At 45.3% G+C, this 23,395-nt stretch overlaps 1 protein-coding gene across 1 annotated transcript; it reads left to right on the top strand.

Moving 5' to 3' along the window:
- The first annotated feature begins 8,385 nt into the window (after positions 1-8,385).
- Positions 8,386-12,576, top strand: LOC123106833 (meiotic recombination protein DMC1 homolog B). The gene is made up of 15 exons (XM_044528876.1): positions 8,386-8,504; positions 8,590-8,702; positions 9,563-9,654; positions 9,828-9,899; positions 10,091-10,129; positions 10,318-10,375; positions 10,458-10,503; positions 10,771-10,816; positions 10,906-10,967; positions 11,069-11,135; positions 11,221-11,313; positions 11,408-11,476; positions 11,586-11,664; positions 11,754-11,920; positions 12,130-12,576. The coding sequence occupies exons 2-15, from the start codon at positions 8,603-8,605 to the stop codon at positions 12,172-12,174; spliced, it is 1,035 nt and encodes a 344-aa protein (XP_044384811.1). The 5' UTR covers positions 8,386-8,504; positions 8,590-8,602; the 3' UTR covers positions 12,175-12,576.
- Positions 12,577-23,395: the final 10,819 nt, after the last annotated feature.

Here is a 23,395-nt window from a genome sequence, read left to right as displayed (position 1 = left end):
GCAACAATCCTTAGGAAAGGCTTCAGGTGAAACATGACACAAGATAGCTCCAACTAGTTGGTTGATGGATTTAAAATACCTCATTCTTAATAACATGTGAATCATGAAACATGAACTCAAATTATCAAGAATGACATAATACCACCTCCAATGATAGGAAGAAAGAATTGCACTCCAGATTGCAAGATAAAGAATGCTTGAAGTATATCTTAGCGGATCATAGCTTCGAGAGATATCTTGAAGAAACAATTGAAGAATGAAAAGAATCCTTGACGAACCACCATGAGGAACTCCGGTAACCAAAGGATGATCAAACGAAAGGAAGGAGAAATTGAAAAAAACAAGGTGAAACCTTGCGATGATTTAGAAGGAGCTTCGCGACGAGACAATGCAGAAAGGCTTGGAACTCCGGAAAAGAAAAGGTAAAGCCTCTCGAACCGAGAATGTGATATGATGAACCAATTGATGACAAGCAACAGATTTGGCATACTACTTATTCTCGTAGAAAGGATTAAGAGAGATATAGCGCAAACTTGGGAAGGCCTTCAACGAACCACCGGTAGAATTGGAAAGAAAGAGTCAATTGAGATTATAACGAAGGAAGAAGAATCTTGGAAGAGCCACCGGTAGAATTTAAAATGCACGAAGTAAAGGGATGAATCACCGGGTAAGAATTAGCAAATAAATGAAGATATATGAGAGAGTTTAGATATAAGAGAACGAAGAGATCATGAACTGATTAGAGAATATTTGAATGATGCACCGGTAAGACTTGGATAACGAGAGCTGAAAGCTGGAAATGAATAAATCTTAGCTGATGGGCTCCGGATAATCAAACTGAAAAGAATCCTGAATAGCTCCGGATGGGGTGAGAAGAGTTCTCACAAATGAAAAACAACTATGAGAGGATGGCGGCAAGCTAGAATCACGAATCTTCAAGAGAACGGATAAGGATTTAAGAGGAACTCTTCTCCGGTCTTCAAAATCTGAGAATGACGACGAGAAACACCACCAAGAATTGTTGAGACACTCCGGAATGATTAAAAGAGGAGAGGTTGAGCCAACGATGAAAAGATTTTGACAGATCTTGGAGAAGACATTTGACTGATGATAAATCATTATTACGTCAAACTTCGAAAATAATTTGAGAATACCTTCGGAAAAATAAGAAGAGTCACGTAAGATCCTGGGAAAAACCTGTGGGTTAGGGCCCACTCAGAAGATACACCGTTGAAATGATTGCTTGAAAAAAAGGAGAATGCACCGGTTGAATTGAATGACTTGAAAGAGTTAACATCCTCGAAAGAGTTTGAATGAAAGCATAGTGGAAACACGAATCTTGGAGATATCTTCAGCACTCCGAAACAATTGAATAGCAAGAAAAGAATGAATATGAAGAGCACTGGCAAAAGAAGGTATTTGAAACGAGGAAAAGGGTTATGATCAAGCTTGAATTGGTTCCACCGGGGAAGAAAAAGAAACGAGGAATGCTGAACTAGTAGAACATCTTCATGAGAACCACCGGGTAAGAATATTGACAGAAAAGAATGGAGAGACTTCACATGAATAAAAAGATACTTGATTAAGGAATCCAAGTCCTTGAAGAAAAAGGGTGGGTGGGCGGGAAAAACAAAGGCAACTTGGAGACGGATGAAACAAACACCATTGAGAAGAACTGATACCAGATCTTGCGGATGTTGAAAATGGACGGATCCGCTTGAAGAGAAGCACACCGGTTGAAAAGGATTGGCAAGACAATCTCGATGATCAAGAAGGATTAGTATTCACATAGTAATATGAGAACACCACTTAGACAAGGGATGGAATCAACATTAGACTTCGAAGCAACTCGAATACCACAACTCAAAACAAAACAAAGGATTGGCTTGCAGAATAAGCCAGAACAAACATATGATAGAGATTTCATCCAAAGTTTTCGTGGTGGGGCCTACACGGGCTCGATCGTACAGCACCATCATGTACAAGGCAGTGCACATGACATACGAAGCGTCCCTGAGTCGGCATAGCCAAGGACTCTTTAAGACACAACGAGACCACTGTAACCAACCGTGGATAGGCGGACCACTAGACGTCGAACCCCAATTTCATATCATACATCTGTTGGAAAGATATCCTAAGAGCTACTTGAATTCCCACTTATAAACTCCCGAAATTTTCCGGTTATGCAATCAGGTGTTGGGGATACAGGGAAAGCATAATATCTCACCCAAAACTAACAAATCCTACATCCAGCTGTATCCATCCTTCAACACATAACCAAGAAACCTTCGGAAATCGTTTACCTCAACCTTCGAAAAGCATCCGTTATACGAGTTATGGCAATACTCCCGAACTCCCGCCCCAGTACTAGGTGGCGTCGAGGTTATCTCACCAACAACGGCATAAAAGAGATTTTTGATGTCGGCGAAACTAAACTCAGGTATTCCAGAACTGCAACGATAAAATTGTGATGACAACACCTCGGAGCTCAACTCCCCAGGACACTGCCACAACCCCTAAATGTCAGGAGGCACCAAGAACAATGTTCTCGTCACAAAACCATCGGAACGATTCCAAGATACTCGCGTGATCCTAAATTTTTTTTAGTGAAATTTGAGAAGAGAAGAGTCAAAACTCTACGTCAGGATGCCTCACCAGAGCGATGAAGGGACTGAGGAGTAAAAAGAATTCCTAACTCTCTGATATATATAAAGCTATAAGACTCGAAACATTTTTCTAGACTCAACAACGCCAGCGATTCGATCAATTAAGGGGCTCCTAAGGTCGGGGAAGGCTCTGATTACCAACTTGTAACGCCCTCGATGCGGCTATATCTCCCACATGTCGAAGCACGACTTAGAGGCATAACCGCATTGAAAGCAATGTCGCAAGTGAGGTAATCTTCACAACAACCCATGTAATACATAAGGGAGAAAGATACATAGTTGGCTTACAATCGCCACTTCACACAATACATGAATAAAGCATTACATCATCCAGATACAAACAAGGTCCGACTACGGAATCAAAATAAAAGAAGACTACCCCAAATGCTACACAGATCCCCGATCGACCCCAATTGGGCTCCACTACTGATCAACTGGAAACGGAACAACATAAAGAACGAGATCTCATCGAGCTCCTCCTTGAGCTTGGTTGCGTCATCTTCAGGTTGATGTATTTTAATTAAGATCAACTTCAAGTTTTCTACAACCGAACATTAACAAATTCCCATATGCCCATAACCGCGGGCACGATTTTCGAAAGTTCAAAACCCTGCAGGGGTGTCCCAACTTAGCCCATCACAAGCTCTCACGGTCAACAAAGGATATTCCCTTTCCCAAGACAATCCGATCAGGCTCGACATCCTGGTTACAAGACATCCTCGACAATGGTAAAACAAGTCCAGCAACACCGCCCAAATGTGCCGACAAATCCCGATAGGAGCTGCACATATCTCGTTCTCAGGGCACACTCAGATGAGCGCTCCATACAACTAAAACCAAACCTCGAGTTTCCCCGAGGGGGCACTGCACAGGGCTCTAGCTTGGACCAACACTCAGAGGAACACTGGCCTGGGGGGGTAAAATAATGATGACCCTCAGGAGCGCGACTCCCAAGGGAAAAAGAGGCTAGGTGGCGAATGGTAAAACCAATGTTGGGCATTGCTGGAGGAGTTTTATTTAAGGCGAACTGTCAAGGGGTTCCCATTATAACCCAACCGCGTAAGGAACGCAAAATTCGGGAACATAACACCGATATGACGGAAACTAGGGCGGCAAGAGTGGAACAAAACACCAGGCATAAGGCTGAGCCTTCCACCCTTTACCAAGTATATAGATGCATTAATTAAATAAGAGATATTGTGATATCCCAACAAAATATCCATGTTCCAAACATGGAATAAGCTCCAATCTTCACCTGCAACTAACAACGCTATAAGAGGGGCTGAGCAAAGCGGTAACATAGCCAAACAACGGTTTGCTAGGACAAGGTGGGTTAGAGACTTGGCTTAACAATATGGGAGGCATGATAAGCAAGTGGTAGGTATCGCAGCATAGGCATAGCAAAAGAGCGAGCAAACTAGCAAGCAAAGATAGAAGTGATTTCGAGGGTATAGTCATCTTGCCTGAAATCCCGCAAGGAAGAAGAACGAGTCCATGAAGAAGACAAACGGACATAGTCGAACGGGTCCTCACAAACGCGATGTTAACGGAACCAACCCGAAGAAGCAACACCGGAAAGAAGCACACAACATCGTAAACAACCAACACATGAACATGGTATGATATGCGGGATGCGGTATGTGATGCATATGCATGATTTGGAAATGAATGATTGAATCTGGCCTCAACTTGGAAATTCAAGAGTGCCTCTGGAAAGGTGAGTTGATTTCGGTTGAAATCGATATAAAGATCACCGGAATCGGATGCACGGTTTGGAAATGACAAGCAAAATAAATATGGCACCGGTCTGCGATTAACAGCAAGTAGCCATCTAAATGCATCAAGATAAATATGCTAATGCACTCAAACATGGCAACAAAATACATGGCAGGGATCCACTCATGATGCTTGACAAAAAATAAACACTGAGCTACGGCTAATTCATCCATTAATAGGTTCAAACAAGCATGGCAAAAGTGCAAATGATAACAGGTTTCAGACTTAGTAAAATTAACACAAGTCTGGAATTTATCACCAGGAAGCAATCTTTAATGCATGAAAACTACAAGATACAGGAACTTAACATGGCAAAGCAAGGCATGACATGAAGCTACTCAAATCACTTAACAAAAGTCCCTTAGTGACCTTGAGCCAAAAGGGATCAGAAAATACAATTGCAAGCATGTGAACATAGCAAAAACACAAACAGATTCAGACTTAGTGAAAAACTGGAGCATGCAAAACAGTTAACGAGTAGGCATGTTTACGAGCTCGATGCACTCACTAAAGAGCATGGCATGACAAACTAAGCATACACCCATCAAGAAGACATAGCATAGAAGCTATACATGGCAAGAACATCATCATAGCATGCACGGATCAATAGCAACATCCTCGGCAAAATCGCTAAACATGTCAACAATCTGCCCGGAACATTTTATAGCAAAAGTAGAGCTCGATTGCCTCAAGCTAGGTTGCTCCATAAATGCAAACAAAGACATGGATGGATAGAGCACCACAATGTTAACAAAACATCCTTACTGATCATCCTCAAAAGAGGCACGGATTACTAGGAAACAACATGAACATATGACATAACAACAAAATCAGGACAAGGACTTAGTAAAATTCTAAGTCCCTGAAATCAGCATTACCGATTACGCTACTTTGCAAGCTTGTGCTAGTCACCACAAATATCACAAAAAATACATGGCAAGCACCTCTGTAAAGATGAAATGGCATATAACAAAACACATGTAGAGCTCAGGATCATAGCATGCACACATTAATCATGGCAAAAATGACAAATAGCTATTTGCTGAAATAGATCTGACAAATTATGCATATAGCCCTCTTCCAACAGCATATCGGGCGTCAAGATGAGCTCAAATAAAAATGACGCAATGAGATGAAATGATGTACTCGTCGAGACGAACATTTGGATATGCTACACGCATGAATCGGAACCACGGATGATGAGTTATGAGCGATGGAAAATGCATAAAAATTCTGAGATCTGGGGACTTTGCAGATCTCGAGGGGAAAGAAAGTCATCCTCTGGTTTTTTTTCCAGGGGAGGAGTTTTTAGGGTTTCATCTGCGCGAATTTCGGAGGGGGAGGTGTTTAAATAGGTAGAGGAAGTTAGGAGAGTCCAAATGAGGTGCGGTTTTCGGCCACGCGATCGTGATCGAACAATCGAGATGATGGAGGAGGTTTAGGTGGGTTTTGGGCCACTTTAGAGGGGTGTTGGGCTGCAACACACACGAGGCCTTTTCGGTCCCTCGGTTAACCGTTGGAGTATCAAACGAAGTCCAAATGATACGAAACTTGACAAGCGGTCTACCGGTAGTAACCCAAGGCCGCATGACAAGTCTCGGTCCAATACGAAAATATTTAACACCCGCACACGAAAAGAGGTAGAATGGGACACCGGATGACATAGGAGCGCCGGATTGCAAAACGGACAACGGGGAAAATGCTCGGATGCATGAGACGAACACGTATGCAAATGAAATGCACATGATGACATGATATGAGATGCATGACACGCAAGCAATGACAATGCAACAACAGCGAATAACTGGAGGACACCTGGCACATCGGTCTCGGGGCGTCACGAGATGCTAGCGAAGAGGAGCATCGTCGAGCAGGGTGTCCTCGAGCAGATGTTGGTCGTCGAGCATCACCTGTTCGCCTCTCGGTCCTGGGTGTAGTAGGTTTAGGTGGGGACGCCGGCATGGGCGCGCGCGAAGGGCTTGGCGCTGGCTGGGCCGCGCACGGCCTTGTGGAGCCGCGGCCACGACAGCACAAGCGCGTACAGCCTCCGACCACCGTCGGTTGTGTGCTCGGAGAAGACGCTGCGGGAGGCGAGCAGGCGATGGACGGGTCCGGGTGGCCGAGCAGGAGCAGCGCATTGGCGCGACCCGCCCACACCGCGGTTGTCGCTCGATCCGCCACGAGGGGAGGGGAAGAGAGGGGGCCACGACGGGAGGCGAAGTCGCCGGTTCTGGGAGGAGGTGGGGAGGGATCTGGGGATGCGTCGGTGCGTGGGGAGGAGCCGCCGCCGACGAGATCCAGATCGAGCGGGGTGATCCTGATCGAGCGGGGTGACGAGATTCGTTACTGTTTTTTTAACCTGGTTAATTTTCGTAGGTTAACCGTCGTAGATTTTTTTAGGTCGATTTTCTGTCGCTGAACCGTAGTGTTTCACAACGGGCCTAGTTGTAGCATGCCGTTTTTTTGGTCGGTCTGGAGGGAGGAAGTGGGGGATCGCTGGATAGCGGGAGGTGGGAGGAGGTACCAAAAAAAACCAGGGAAGGTGGGACGAAAATTGACCGGCAGAGACTACCAACTGCTCCATTAGGAGTAGAGATTGATACCAAGTAACAGAAGCAAAATGATACAGAGCAGCATGCACGGATGACCAATGAAGAAAAATATGAAAAAGTAAAAAAACGCCGTGAAACCTATCAACAAAATAAAACACTTAAAGATTCAATCCAGTTGCAAAAAAATCACACAAGGAAGGAAGAAATATGCAAGCCAGCACAGAAGGGAAAAATGCGCATAAGAAAGACAGAAATATGCAAATACGCAGCCAAAACAAAAAGAAAGCTAGAATTGAGCAAATTGCAGCTACCCGTGAATTGAAACGCAACACACCATATAAATATTCAATTGTGATGGAGAGCGCTGCATATATCGCAACAGAAGAGGAAAGAGTAAACCTATACGGCGAGGATTTCGTGGTTAGCACACACACAACGGAAGCATGTATGCATGGACGTCCGATGTGTGCAACATTTTCATTGTATGATGTTAGTAACTCAATAGAAATGCTGCATGTATGACATTTTTATTTTCTGTATAATGCTTAATATGCATTGTATACTAACCTTCTGTTATGGTTGATAATCTATATCTTTTGCACTTATATTTGGTTTGTTTGTTGAGATATACGCACACTATAAACCTAAGGATGGTAGTCAACCGTGTCTATGCTTGATTATAGTACCGCAATATGCTTTGTCAGTGACAACCTAGCACATGCTTGATTATAGTACGCATTATTCCTATTGAAAGATGTATTAAATCTGAAATATTCATTCTTCTGATAATGAAATGAAGGCGAGAAATAATACCTTGCATTGGCAGAAGAAATTATGTTTCAGTAATTCCAATTTTGTTATCTTTTGTATGTCTTTTTATTCTTATCTTGAGTTTATTTTTTTCATTTCTGTTAGAGATGATTGTCTGTAACTCTTTTTTTAGTAGGTGATTGTCTTTAACCTAACCCGCAAATTGTACAATGCATAAGTTTGTTAGCCGTTTGCAAAGATTGGTTGGCTAAAATCACAATTTTTCTTCATGTACATTCCCATTACCTTGCATATTGGGTTTAGGAGCGTGTGTTTTTCTCCCACTGCAACACACATGCATGTTTGCTAGTAAACCTAACGAGAGGATACACTTTTATTTTAACATCAAAGTACTTTTTTATTGCAAGGTGATCACCCTAACAAGAACACCTTTTACAAAAGAGTTGGTATATCAAACGGGTTAAGAATCAAAGCTGTTGTTACTAGATTGCTTGATTGGCACGTCGCCGTCCTGTTCAAAATTTTGAATTTCGAATGGGCCGTGGAAGGCTTAGCTGGCAGCAGCAACAAGTGTTGGGCTCTCAAGTTCCTCGCGCGAGGCCTTCAAATACCCCCACCTCGTCGCAGCCGCAGTGATCCACATTCCACCCGCACCTGCGCTTCCCAAACCTCCCCTCTCCCCCAGCCTCCGCCCCACTTCCTTCTCCTCCAGCAGCACGCGATCCTCCGGCTCGTACAGGTCTCGTCCTCCTCCACCGCTTCCACTCGCCGTCTTCGCTCGTGCGTCCCAGTGCTCGCTCCTTACACCTTCTCCTGTGACGCAGGCGCGCACGCGGGATGGCGCCGTCCAAGCAGTACGACGAGGGCGGGCAGCTCCAGCTCATGGAGGCCGACCGGGTCGAGGAGGAGGAGGAGTGCTTCGAGTCCATCGACAAGTGTACGTTCGCCGCCTCCTACCCCTCTCCTCTCGAAACCCGCCCGCTGCCCCGTCTCCGGTGCTGCATTTACTTGCTTGTTCGTGTGCCTGCGTCGCGCGTGTGTCGGCATGTGGGGGTTAGGCCTGCTCACCGTTGCGTTCCGGGTGCTTCCGCCTCTAAGTTCGCGCGTTTCGGTCGCAATTTCGTGCTGTTTGGAGATGGGTTTGGTGCGGATTTCGCTTAGCCTCCACATTTGGTTGGTTTTTGGTGCGTGCAGCGCGTGGTCGCGTGTGCTCGTGTTGCGTTTGTTTTGATTTTCTCCCCTATTTCGTGCAGTCTGGGGATTAACTAGCGCCCTTGGTAGGCTAATTTCGTGCAGCTTTGCTGATTCCCCCCACTTGATTTCTCTTTACCGGTTAGTTTGTGCTAATCGCTGTGTGGTGCCGTTTTTTCTCCACGGATTAGTCTGAACTTAGCCCCAATTTTGAGCTGCCATGCGTTTAATCCGCCGTAGCGATCACTGTCTGTAGAATCCTTTCGAATTCGGCACTAGATACAGTTCAATCGCGTGGGTTTTCTGTGGAAACTTGGACCAATTACGGACGCGTTTTCGTCCACTTCGTGGCGTAGGGTTTAAGCCTGTCTTCCTCATCTGTTCCACTTTTTTTTTTCTGAATGTTCACCTGTTCTGTTCCATAATTACGGGTAGCTTCCGCGAGTTTAGCAAGTTTACTTTAAACATTTGTCTAGATGTGATCCGCGCTTGTGTTTTGTTTGCGTGATCCAATTGGTTCGTCGTGCACTTTGTTCATTGCCATGAATTTGAATCCTAAGCCGTAACCTTCCTTTTAACGCTGTAACTGATCACTCGTCCAAACAGTGATCTCGCAGGGAATAAACTCAGGAGACGTGAAGAAGCTGCAGGATGCGGGGATCTACACTTGCAATGGGCTGATGATGCACACCAAGAAGGTCCCAATCCCGTCAGAGCATAAATCTGCACGCATTCTCCCTAAAATTTGTGGTTGCATACTGAAGCTGATTTCTGGTGCACGACACATGACTGTTATTAGTTGCTTTATGTATTCAAGTTTCAACACATGATTGATGTTGTTTCAGTACCAATGTATGGATTCATCTTGCAGAGCCTTACAGGGATTAAGGGCTTGTCTGAAGCAAAGGTTGATAAGATCTGCGAGGCTGCTGAAAAACTTCTGGTATGATTGTTATCATCTTTGCATTGATTCTGGTTTACAACTTCTGTGCCATATTATTCTCTTTGCATTGATTCTGGTTTACAACTTCTGTGCCATATTATTCTCTTTGCATTGATTCTGGTTTACAACTTCTGTGCCATCTGTGCTATGCGATCGAGTCTTCTGAAATTTGTATTCTATTTGATTTTCAGAGTCAGGGTTTCATGACAGGAAGTGATCTCCTTATTAAGGTAAGGTTTAGGGAGCTAAGCTACTGATGAAGGACGACCATACAGTTTAGTGCTGTTTTTGCAGTAGTGCTACACCGCTACTATGCTAAACTTACTGTAATAGTTTGTTTTTGGAATCTGCTTGAGTGCTTTCATTACTCCACCTGTGTACTGCCCAGTTGTTTGATTTACTTTTTCGTATATTGAAGCGAAAGTCTGTTGTCCGGATTACCACTGGGAGCCAAGCGCTTGATGAGCTGCTTGGAGGTAACATATGTCGCCCTTGATTCTGTTCTGATTATTTCTGATGTTATGCTCTAACCCATTCACATATTTCCATAATTTGAAGGAGGGATTGAAACACTCTGTATCACAGAGGCATTTGGAGAGTTCCGGTCAGTAAATGTTCCAGTTACCATTTTCTTCTGGATTTTTTTTTGCAGGGAGCGCCTATTAGTTTTATCTCTGTTATGTATGATTTGTGCCATATTTCGCAGTAGATGTAGCAATTTTTAGTCCTAGTAATTTTTTAGTTGGTAAACTCTGATAAGCTGCTTTCACCTCCTTTTCTGCTGTCTAGTCTTCCAGAGGTATTGATGATGGTGCATATTCAGTTCCAACTTTCTAGCGCTAAAATCCATATTATTTACTTTGTCTTGCAGGTCAGGGAAGACCCAGTTGGCTCATACTCTTTGTGTCTCCACTCAGGTCCATTTCCTGCCTTGTATATTCTCGGTGAAACCTCACTACATCAGAATCCATGAATAACTCTGCTTGTTTAATCAAATGTATAACAGCTTCCACTCCACATGCATGGTGGGAACGGGAAGGTTGCCTACATTGACACTGAGGGAACATTGTATCCTTTGAATTCCTTAGTAATACCTATAGTCGATTTGTTCAATGAATTCATTTACATTCCTGTGCTTATCGAAACTATTCCCTTAAAGGAGTTATCAGCCGGCCTGAACGCATTGTGCCAATTGCTGAGAGATTTGGGATGGATGCCAATGCTGTTCTTGACAATGTATGGCTCCTTTTACATCTCTCTTAACCCATTTAAGGAAGAATAGATCAAGATCTTTGTTTAATTCGTGATCTTTCTGTTTTAGATCATATACGCTCGCGCATACACCTATGAGCACCAGTACAACTTACTCCTGGGCCTTGCTGCCAAGATGGCCGAAGAGCCTTTCAGGCTTCTGGTACGCATGACTTTGCTGACATGTACTATCAAACTTACAAGTTGATAGATCTCAACTGTGCTCATGTGATCTTTGTTTGGCTTGGAAATGATAGATCGTGGATTCTGTGATTGCGCTATTCCGTGTTGATTTCAGTGGTAGGGGTGAACTTGCAGAGCGTCAGGTATTCTACTGTAACTAGCTAACTATGTGAAAAAATCAAGCAACTCATGATGTAGTCGAATGCTTGCATTTTATACACTTGCTCTAAGTGATGTGCTCTGGAACTGCAGCAAAAACTGGCACAAATGCTGTCCCGCCTTACAAAGATTGCTGAGGAGTTCAATGTTGCAGTGTACATCACCAACCAAGGTGTGCTTTCCAATCTATCCTGTCTGTTCCAAGAAAGAGCTCCTTATATTCGTGGATCTCAAATCATATAAGTTCTTTCCTTGTTCCAGTGATTGCGGACCCAGGTGGTGGTATGTTCATCACTGACCCCAAAAAGCCGGCAGGAGGCCACGTGCTGGCGCATGCAGCCACCATCCGGTTGATGCTGAGGAAAAGCAAAGGCGAGCAGCGTGTCTGCAAGATCTTTGACGCCCCTAACCTTCCCGAGGGAGAAGCTATATCCTTTTGCTTACTACTTGTTTACTGCTTGTGCTATTCATTGCTTTAATTTGTTTGGTTGCTGAACTCTTGATAGGATTGTTTTGCTCAGACTTGCACAGCTTTATGATTTAGTTCTTAGTTGTTAACCTCCTTTGCTGAAGCTTCACGTAGCACAAATTAGCAATGATCAGATGTCGAGAAATTGTTTCCCTTGACCACCAACACGTTTTCCAGATTACAACAGGCGGATTGATGGATGTGAAAGACTGATTGTTCATCCAGGGCGCTTCCTGTCTTAAGCTGTTGATAGTTCTGCTAGCAAATCGACAAAGGCTACTGCACCGTTACTCTGTTCTTGCCACTGCAGAGAAGAAATTGGGCAACCTCTATGCTGTTTATACCTCCTATTGGGTGTTCTGTAAGCTTGTAGTAGTAATGCCTTAAGGATTTGTGATGAGGACAAAAGTTATCTCGCGTGACTCATCATAAGACCTTAGCCTGATGTAGTGGAGATGTAAGGTTAACATGTTCTTTGCTTCAGGAAGACACCAAACTGAAGGATATGAAAATGAAATAGTCTGTCTTATTCTTTGAAGAATGAAATAGTCATATGCTTTTGTTACTTATATACACAAAGTGATCTTCCATTCTCTTTCTGTATGAGTAAAGGTGGACTCTATTATCTTGCATGGATCGAGCTCTAAATAACTATTGAAGTGAATTCCATTTTTTATCCTCTAGTTTCATGTTCGTGGCAGCAATTACAACATTTTGCAGTTTTTCCATGTTTTTATCAATTTTAAGCGAACTTGTGCCACAAATTACCCCATTTAATATTATTTTTTCTGCTTTAGTGCTGATGTGCATGCCACGTCGGCTGGTTTATTTTACTCTTTGTTTTTTTTTCTGGTTTGCTCTCCATTTGGCAGGGGATGAGTCCTACATGTCTGCCAGCAAGGGAGAAAGAAATATGAGTGAAAAATAAAAAAGTGTGTTTGGGGTTCGGAGACATCTCATTTAGTCCGCTCAACCCTGCCTCCGCAACTAACGGTTGATTGCGTTCCCTACAAAGATAGAGATATCTATATCACATTAGTTGCAATGCACAAAGGTGGATGTTTTCATGGATAAATGTTTAATTGTCAGCTTGCTTGGCGTCCAATAATCCAGTCGCCATGAAAATATCGACGTATAATAGTACCAGATGAGATCAGATGTGCATCTCAAAAAAACAAGATGCAGAGATTTGCAGCAACAATGCAGAATGTGGAGTCCGCCTAATGTTGGCTTGGTCAAGCTGAACGTTGATGGATCTTATACCGAGGATCGTAAAGTAGGGGTCGGTATGGTGCATTGGTCCTATGGATGACAAAGGAAGCATTACATTCTCATCTTGTAGAGAACTTTTCTCTTGTTGTGAAGCTTTGGAAGCTGAATTGTGTGCGTGCATGGAAGGTCGTCATTTGAAGTCCAAAGAACTACTACAATACGCGGACGACGCGCTCATTCTTCTGAAGGGCACGGTTTCACAAGCTGCACGTATCAAAGACATCTTGCAGGCATTCTTAGAATTTTTTGGGTTGCAGATTAACTATCACAATGTCACATCCTAGTTAGCCATGCATTAGAGTGTTGCATCATGTTTACTTTTTCATCAGAAACCTGAAATGGGGATGACAGAACCCCCAGTCCCCTCTGAATCCAATTAGGGTTTACTAAAAACTTTTTCAATGAACCTGAAATGCCCTTCTAAAATGTCCATCATTTTTGTCTTGGTTCAGAACCTCTGTCAAAAGTGGTGCACATTTTCCTAGGCCAGCTTAGGGTTTTTGAATTAAATCATAAATATTTGAATTTGGGCATTCAAAATTATATAAAATATTTAAATGCTCAAATATCTCCAAACTAAAATGTTTCATGTTGGAAATAATCCAACTATGGACCAGGAGTAGTTTGGTGATTTTAGGAGTAGCCTAAGTATTTTATTTAATTCAACAAAGTTGCAGAAGTATTAAAAAAACAGAAAACAGAAAGAAATGGAAAAAAACTTACCTGGCGCCTGCTCCCGGCCCACCTGCCGGCCCAGCCCAGCGCCGCTCCAGCGAGCTGCTTGCCGGCCAGGCAGGCAGGCAGGTGCCCGACGGCGACCGCAGCGCGCGCCACGCACCTGCTCGCCGCCTCGCCGCTCCCCGCGCCCGGTGACGTCGTGGACCGGCCTCCCTCGCTCCCCCGAACCCCCCAGACACCCCCTCTCCTCTCCAGCTCCTCCCCCTCGCGCTCCCCCGCCATGGCCGACGCCACCATCGTCGTGCCTTCGTCGTAGCCGTGCTCCCCGCCGCCCGTGCGTCCTCTCACCGTGTCCAGGAGCTCCGCCGCTGTCCACTCCATCGAGCAAGCCGAGCCCCGAGCGCTCGCAACGCCCGAGTCCACCGCAACGACCTCGCCCGAACCGCCGTCGCCGGAGATCCCTTTCAACGTTGTCGTCGCTCCGGTCCATCTCCGGCCACGCCAAGGGCTTCGTCGCACTCACGGTGAGCTTAGCCATCTCCCCCTCCCTTCCGTTCTGGCTCCCGAGCCGTGTAGCAACCTCCCGGAGCTCAACCACACCCACCGCCGTGGAGCTCGTCGCCGACGTGCTCCCGGTCACCCTCCGGCCACAAACTGGTGTCCATCATACTCACCGTGTCACTTAGCACCTAGCTAGCCACTCCCCGAGCCTCACCGACCCCTCTAGCGTCAAGTTCGTTGTCGGCCGAACCCCGGTGGCCGCCAAAGTCGTCGCTGGCGCCAACTCCGGCCACCCCGACCCCAGCGGACTCCACCAAGAGCTGCGGCTCGTCCCCAGCTCCACTCCGGTGGTCTCCGCGACCCATTTGGTGGCCGAAACGGCCAAAACCACTTCCGCCGCCGCGTCGGGCTCGCCGGCGGCTAAACGCCGGTGCAGCCGACCCGGGTTTGACCACGGGTGGGCCCTGGTTGACTCCCCTGAGTCAATGACAGGTGGGGCCCAGCCCTGTTAATTAAACAGGTTTAGTTTTAATTAAACTTTAATTAATTTAATCACCCTGACATGCGGGACCCACTGTCAGGTTTGACCCGGACGTGTTCCGTTGACCTGCTGACGTCACACTGACGTCAGGCTGACGCAATAATTGATTTTCTGGAATTATTCTAATATAGGAAATTCCAGAATATAAATTAAAACTTCAATAATTCATAACTTTTATTCTGTAACTCCAAATCAGACAAATTATATATGAAAAATGATCAGAAAAATCCAATCTATCCATCTGTACTATTTTCATGCATGATTAAACAAGTTAACCTGATGTTTAATGCAGAACAAGGAAAGGCACTTTAAAAGGCCATATTCGAGTTTGAAATTTGAATCTTTGATTCAAATTGGTTCAAACCCTTCTGGTCTTAGTTGCATTAGCCCAACACACTCATATTGCTATGTTTCATGCATGCATCATATTGTTGCACATTGTTTGGTGATGGTTGTGTATCGGTGTTCTTTGCGGCAGGATCTTCCTCCGAGGAGTATCGTGATTACCCTAACGAAGAACCGTATCAGTGCATCGAACCATCAGGCAAGCAACCAACCATTGATCATATCGATACAATCCCATGTTCTCGCTCCTGCTCTCTTTTACTGCATTAAGACAACGCGTTTCAAACTGCTGTGTGCTACGGTAGTTGAACCCACTTTCTCTGCATGACCTGTCATTGCCACAGTAACTAGATGAAACCCACTAGCATGTGTAGGAGTTGATTGAGCCATATGTATGTGTTGTTCCTACCTTGCTATGCCTGCTATGCTTAGAGTCGTGTCAGGTCTGGTTCATCTGGGTGATGGGCTAGAGTGAAATGATTATGTCGGTAATGAGAGTGGTGTGGTGAACACGATTTGGTAAAGGTATCGATGAGAGGCCATGTAGGAGTACATGGTGGGTTGTTTCATTGAAGCCGACCTTAAGCACTGAGATCTGTATGTGTGATTTAAGATACAGCTACTACCATGCATTGGGCCCTGAAATATGACCCCGCTCGACTTCTTATTCACCCTAGCTCTCTGTCCAGGAGTTGCAAGTAGTTTCTGGTGTTTGTAGCCTACTGGAGGCCGTGGACAGCGCTGACCGTAGGGGTGGGTTGTGATGCGGTAGGTACGTGGCACGGTGTACCGAATACCCGTTAGGTATCTCGGGAACCCTGTTCACATCGTTCGGGGCCGTATGGGAAACCTCGGCCGGACTCCCTGCGGATGGAACCTGGATAGGCGATAAACCTGGACTAGAGGCTTAAGTGTTTAGGTAGGTCGTGGTCTACACCCACGTCGGCTTTCGCTTGAAGTCTGCCAAGCACATGTCGTGTGCAGACGCTAAGTGGTGGAAACATGTATGAAGAAGTACACCCCTGCAGGGTTATCATGATCTATTCGAATAGCCGCGTCCGCGGTAAAGGACTACTTGGTTGCCTATACAGTTCATAGACAAGTAAATGGAAACTGCTAAAAGCCTCAAGATAAGTGTGAGTGCCGAGGATGGCTCTTCCGTAGGAAGACGGAGGTGGATCCTCGGTAGTGTATTGAAGTGGTGAGTAGTGGACTCGTGTACGCAAAACCGTTTCAATTAGAGTCTCGTAGGTTAGCCTAGCCAAGAGTCAAAGCTGGCTTGCTGCAACAACTCCACCAACCCTTCTTGATAATATGCATGTATGTAGGATCTGATGTAAGTCTTGCTGAGTACCTTTGTACTCATGTTGCTATAATTTACATTTTTACAGAAGACGCTGCAACCCCTTCTGATGGGTTCTTCGTAGATGTTGACATCAATGAGTAGGCTAAGGCCCAGGTGATGATCCTGAGCTTGTGAAGGACCACGTAGTATAGCTAGGCTTTCCAAGCCTCTTTTATCTTTCTAGTTGTCTGTACTCAGACAAGTTACTTCCGCTGCTGGTTTGTATGACTGTATGACTTGAATGCTGGGTCGTGTGACCCGTACCTTTGTGTATATTATGTATGGCTCTCTGAGCCTTAAATAAAGTGCTTGTGTCATAGAGTCATGTTGTGATGCCTTGTTGTATTTGCACATATCGGGCATATTGTGTGTATGATTGAAATGCTTGGTATGTGTGGGATCTGACTATCTAGTTGTTTATCTTTAGTAGCCTCTCTTACCGGGAAATGTCTCCTAGTGTTACCGCTGAGCCATGGTAGCTTGCTACTGCCCTGGAACACTTAGGCTGGCCGGCATGTGTCCTTCTTCGTTCCGGTGTCTGTCCCTTCGGGGAAATGTCACGCATTGAGTACCGGAGTCCTGTTAGCCCGCTACAGCCCGGTTTACCGGAGTCCTGCTAGCCCAGTGCTACAGCCCGGACCCACTTGCTGATGACTGACACGTTCGAAGCTGGGTCATGGATGCCTGTCCCTGTAAGTCTGTGCCACTTTGGGTTTACGACTAGTCATGTCAGCCCGGGCTCCTTATCATATGGATGCTAGCGACACTATCATATACGTGAGCCAAAAGGCGCAAACGGTCCCAGGCAAAGGTAAGGCGACACCCGTGGGTATACCGTGCGTGAGGCCGCAAAGTGATATGAGGTGTTACGAGCTAGATCGATGTGACATCGAGTCGGGGTCCTGACACACAAGAGCACCTTCGTGCCTATTCACATGAATGCGGATGATGCAGCAGAAGCAGCAAGTATCTTGGGATGCCCGATCAGCTCGTTATCATGCAATTATCTTGGCTTGCCTCTCTCGATGCAGAAAATCTCCAACTCGGTTCTGATGCCGGTAATTCAGAAGATTGACAGACGCTTGGCAGGCTGGCTGGCAACATATCTCTCCTGGGGAGGGCGCCTCACTCTGATTGATGTTGTCCTTTCTTCCATTCCGAACTACTACATGGCTTGTGTAAAATGGAACAAGGGCAGCCTAGGCAAAGTTGGCAAGCTAAGGAGGAATTTTCTATGGCAGAAAAAAGCGGACAGACAGCGTGCTGACTGCTTGGTTGCTTGGGACCAGGTTGTCTCTCCCAAGCAAAGTGGTGGCCTCGGGATCAGGGATCTGGAGGCTCATAACGATGCAATGCTCTGCAAGTTCACCAACCGTATTCTGCAAGGTTCATCATCCCATGCTATCAGTGGTTCCAGCATAGGTATCTCCGCAAGAGGTTGCCCAACAAACTAAAAACCACCGACACGCCTATCTGGAGAGCCCTAGCAGCATATATCCCGATGGTGCAACAAACATCCTTTTGCCATATCGGAGATGGAAAGTTAACAGCTTTCTGGCAAGACAAATGGTGCTCTGCTGGCCGCCTCAATCAACTCTTCCCCACCCTGTTCTCGTTTGCCAAGGACAAGCAATGTTCGGTGGCCTCGCAATACCCTGATCGCTGGACGTTGCAGCTTCATCCCAACATTTCTAGGACTGCTACTCTGGAGCTTAAAGCTTTGAGAGAGCTTCTTGCCTCTGTCCGCACACCTTCTGCAAACTCCTCTGACTCCCGAGTCCACATCTTCTCCGGCAAACCTGAAGTGGCCAGAGATTACTATGCTTTGCTTACCTTCAGGGGGATCAGCTGGGCACCTACAGACATAGTATGGCATAAGGTGATCCCCAATAGATGGAGGGTTTTTCTCTGGCTAGCTCACCGAGGGCGTTTGAATGTCAGAACGACCATGCTCCGTAAGCAATGGAACAATATTGAACACCCCTTCTGTGACTTATGCCCGGCGGAAGAAACCATTGATCATATCGTGCTGCATTGTGTACCTGCTCATTACTTATGGCAGAAACTCGGGCTACTCCACCAAGCCATTTCATCGCTTTCCTTGAAGGATTTTGTGTTCAAGATGAGAGAAGCTTCTGGCCAGTGGACAATTCTGATTGTTGCATGTGCTGCTCAACTATGGAAGGTGCGCAACGCCAGGGTTTTTGACAGCGAAGCCATACTGCCTGATGCTATGGGGGCTGCTATAGTAGAGATGCTGCTTCTTTGGTGCGCCAGATCGAACGATAGTTCTTTGCGAAATTTCCTCCGGTGTAAAGCGGATTTTCTTTCAGCCGCTTCTTAAGTTAGCAACGCCCTGCTGTACCCTTTCTCCCCTTCTTTCTCTTTCTGATGCAGCTAGCTAGCTAGCATCCTTTGTACCCTGACAATTCTCAGACCTTGGTCTGGTTTTGGAATATATAAGGTAGACTGCGGCCTGCCTTTTTTATCCAAAAAAATCCAAAGAAGTGACCTACCTATCATTGTGGAGATGGACTCTATCATTGTAGCCAAATTGATCCAGTCGAGGGATTTGGACAGATCGGTTTATTCACTGATAGTTAGGAAGATCAAGTACCTTATGGGTCTTCGTTATTTTTGTAGTACTCATGTTAACCGTACTCAAAATAAAGTTAGTTATAGCTTAGCTAGATTTGCTAGAATAGAAGATGATGCTATAGAGCTAGCTCTTGCTGATTGTATGAACACTAGGAGTTAAGTAATATGATTTTTCACCCACAAAAAAAATTCAGAATGTATGTAAGTTCCTTGAAGCTTCTCATTTCCGTCATGTAGTGTCATGGGACATGTCTAAATAGAATTCCATGCCATCAACAGTAGTGAAGAAAGTCATGGTGGCCATGATCGGAGGCTTATGATGGTGGAGAGGAGTTTTGGTTGTGTTGAAGACTTGCGACACAGATTTTTATGTGTGTCGGGTGTGGAGTACTTGCAGCAACGGCCTTTGCAGGAAGGGGCGGCAACACAGGTGGACAACATTCTGGTGGTACATCTCAAGTGTCGAGCCACGATTTTCGGGGTGAGAGCCCAAGGTCTGGCCTTCATTGGTTGTACCTGGCAATTGCCTTGCTAGAGGCATTGATTTGGGATTCAAGTCTTTCTCCAAGGTGAAAACTCAAGATTCTTGATCGGGCGACGACAACGCTTCTGCATTGTTTTCTTGTTGGAGGCGTCGCTTTTGAGGAACCTCTTTTGTGGTTCGGGTGTTGTATTTGATGGTGGTTAGACTGTTGATGTTGCGAGTGTTTCATTAGTGCGACGGGTTCTTTATTTTTATTTTTCTCTCTTTTTTATTTTGTTCTTAACTGTGTGCATTCTTGTTGGTGCAGAAGTTGGGTGTAATTGATATCTTTGCAATATTAATATATTTCTATTATCAAAAATAAATAAATATAAAAAGGTATTATAATCTATTTTATTTCTTTGCATCGAAACTAGGATTTTAGTAATGTATCAAAAGCGGAAAATGTCTATTACAATCAGCTAGCAGGCTCTCAACCAAGAAATCTAGACTACAGCCAATTTTCTGTCACCACCAAAACATAGACTAATTTTTTTTACCAAATCATCAGCAGCCCGAAACAACAGGGTCCCCGCCCCCTCCGGAGAAGGGCTCATAATTTCGCTAGGAGTTGGTAGATGCCATGGCTCTATGGTTTCATGGGAGGAAGGTGAAGGATAAAAAGTCTCCGTGCCTACGTGGGCCTTTTTTTGCGAGAAAATTTCTGATCTATTTATTTTCAATCATGGAAGTACAATAAATATCAAAAATAATAAAAATTACATCCAGTTCCCTAGACCACCTAGCGACGACTACAAGCACTGAAGCCCCTCCATCGCCGGAGTCGGGGCACAACTTGTTTTTTTTTTTTGAAATCCGGGACCAACGCACCAGAACAACAACCGCCGCAGATGAAGAATAACGTAGATCAGAAGGATCCAACTCGAAGACACACGAACGTAAATGAACAACGACAAGATCCGAGCAAATCCACCAAAGATAGATCTGCCGGAGACACACCTCCACACACCCACCAACGGTGCTAGACGCACCGCCGGAACGGGATCTAGGCAGAGAGACCTTTATTCCATCTTCAGGGAGCCGCCGCCGTCTCGTCTTCCTGAGCAGGACACAAACCTTAGCAAAATTAAAAGAAACGGCTAAAAATGGAGCCCTCCTGCCGGCCCTTGCCGAGATCCACCACGCCTCCATGGCCCTAAGGCCACTGGAGAGGAGCGGATCTGCGGCGGTGCCGGCGGGAGGCAGAAACCCTACCTCTTTTGTGGAGGAGGAGGAGACGGCGACTAGCAGGGAAGGCTCCCACGTGCCTACGTGAGCCCTTGTCACTACAATCTCAGACATCTACACGTCTGAGTTATCCTTTTTCTAAAAAATAAGATGCACAAATTAATTAATCAAACCAGTCTTACGAACAACCTGAAAGATAAAGAAATACGTTAAAGTATTTATATGTCAATCATCTTTTTCCTTCTGAATGGGCTAATCAGTAGATGGCATGCCAAATTACTGATATGTGGACACTTGAAACTCGTGCCCACTTTGCTTTCAATCTTCGTGTTAAAATTTTGGAAACTGAACTCCCGAATTTTTCTTGGCGGGGGGGGGGGGGGGGGGGGGGCTCTCGAATACGTTCTTGAAAATTTTGAATTCGAAGTTGAAGAGACTCGCCGGGGTTCGATCTGTAGTCAAACACGACCAGTCCACCTACGGATGAATGGTGCAGATACGATAACAAAAGTCACCCCATACTGTAGAAAGTAGCCTCCACACCGAAAGTGTTCTTTTAATTCCGAGCTCAAATACTCTTGCTATGAACAATATAAAATCTAAAAAAATAGAAAATTTCTGGGTTTTCTTTACAATAAACAATGCCTAGTTTTATAGCTGCGTGCAAATTTTGCGACGAAATTGTTAGAAGGGACAGAGAGAGATTGGTGGAATCGTTGATGGATGCATTATTGAGCCTCGAGGGCAACGCAGCGACAGCCCGATGCTCGATCGGTGGAGGGGCGCGTTGTACTCCGGACAATTTTCACGGGACCTACAGAGGCACGCGCAATCGATGGCCCGATCGATCGCACGGTGCGGGCGGGACGGATCGCGGCGCGAGCGGGTGATCAATCCGATAACGCACACATCGATCGACTCCTGCCTGCATCTAGAGTATTAAGTTCATAAGAACAGAGTAACACTTTACGTAAGATGACATGATGTAGCGGGATAAACTCAAGCAATATGATGAAAACCCCATCTTGTTATCCTTGATGACAACAATACAATACGTGTTGGTTCCCCTTCTGTCACTGGGATCGAGCACCACAAGATTGAACCCAAAGCTAAGCACTTCTTCCATTGCAAGAAAAACCAATCTAGTTGGCCAAACCAAATCGATAGTTCGAAGGGACTTGCAAAGATATCAAATCATGCATATAAGAATTCAGAGGAGATTCAAATAATATTCATAGATAAGTTGATCATAAATCCACAATTCATTGGATCTCGACAAACACACCGCGAAAGAGTATTACATGGATAGATCTTCAAGAACATCGAGGAGAACATGGTATTGAGAATCAAAGAGAGAGAAGAAGCCATCTAGCTACTAGCTATGGACCCGTAGGTCTGAGGTAAACTACTCACACTTCATCGGAGGGGCAATGGTTTTGATGTAGAAGCCCTCCATGATCGAATCCCCCTCCGGCAGGACGCCGAAAAAGGCCCCTAGATGGGGTCTCACGGGTACAGAAGGTTGCGGCGGTGGAAAAGTGTTTTCGTTGCTCTCCTGGTAGGTTTTGGAATATTTGAGAATATATAGGCGGAAGAAATAGGTCGGTGGAGTCACGAGGGACCCACAAGTGTGGGGGCGCGTCCTTCATCCTTGTGGATGCCTCGTGGCTTCCCTGATGTGCACTCCAAGTCCTCTGGATGTCTTCTGGTCCAACAAAAATCATCGTGAAAGTTTCATTCCATTTGGACTCAGTTTGGTATTCCTTTTCTATGAAACTCTAAAACAAGGAAAAAAAATATAAACTCGCACTGGGATCTAAGTTCATAGGTTAGTCCCAAAAATAATATAAAATAGCATAATAATGCATATAAAACATCCAAAACTGATAATATAATAGCATGAAACAATAAAAAATTATAGATACGTTGGAGACGTATCAGCGGGTCGATGACGGCAACGGGTGACGCAAACCGATTGTAGATCAAAAGCCAAAAAGGAAACATCGATCAAAGCGACCGACGAGAGAGAGAGAGAGAGAGAGAGAGAGAGAGAGAGAGAGAGAGAGAGAGAGAGAGAGAGAGAGAGAGAGAGAGAGAGAGAGAGAGAGAGAGAAACACCTGGAGCAAGGGCTCGGGAAAAAGACTCTCTAGAGCAGCCGGTCAACACGAGCGGTAGACGAACCCTAGGTACAGGCGGCGCAGCCCCCGGCGGCAGTCATGGAGGCCGACCGCCCTGAGGGCGGCGCGCAGAGCAGAAGGGGTAGGCAGCGGCTGATAACCTTGTAGGGGATCGCAACAGTTTTCGTGGGTAGAGTATTCAACCCAAATTTATTGATTCGACACAAGGGGAGCCAAAGAATATTCTTAAGTATTAGCAGCTGAGTTGTCAATTCAACCACACCTGGAAACTTAATATCTGCAGCAAGGTATTTAGTAGCAAAGT

The sequence above is a fragment of the Triticum aestivum genome, chromosome 5A (genome assembly GCF_018294505.1).
Source record: "Triticum aestivum cultivar Chinese Spring chromosome 5A, IWGSC CS RefSeq v2.1, whole genome shotgun sequence".
Lineage (NCBI taxonomy): Eukaryota > Viridiplantae > Streptophyta > Magnoliopsida > Poales > Poaceae > Triticum > Triticum aestivum.
This window is presented reverse-complemented; position numbering and strand designations above follow the sequence as displayed.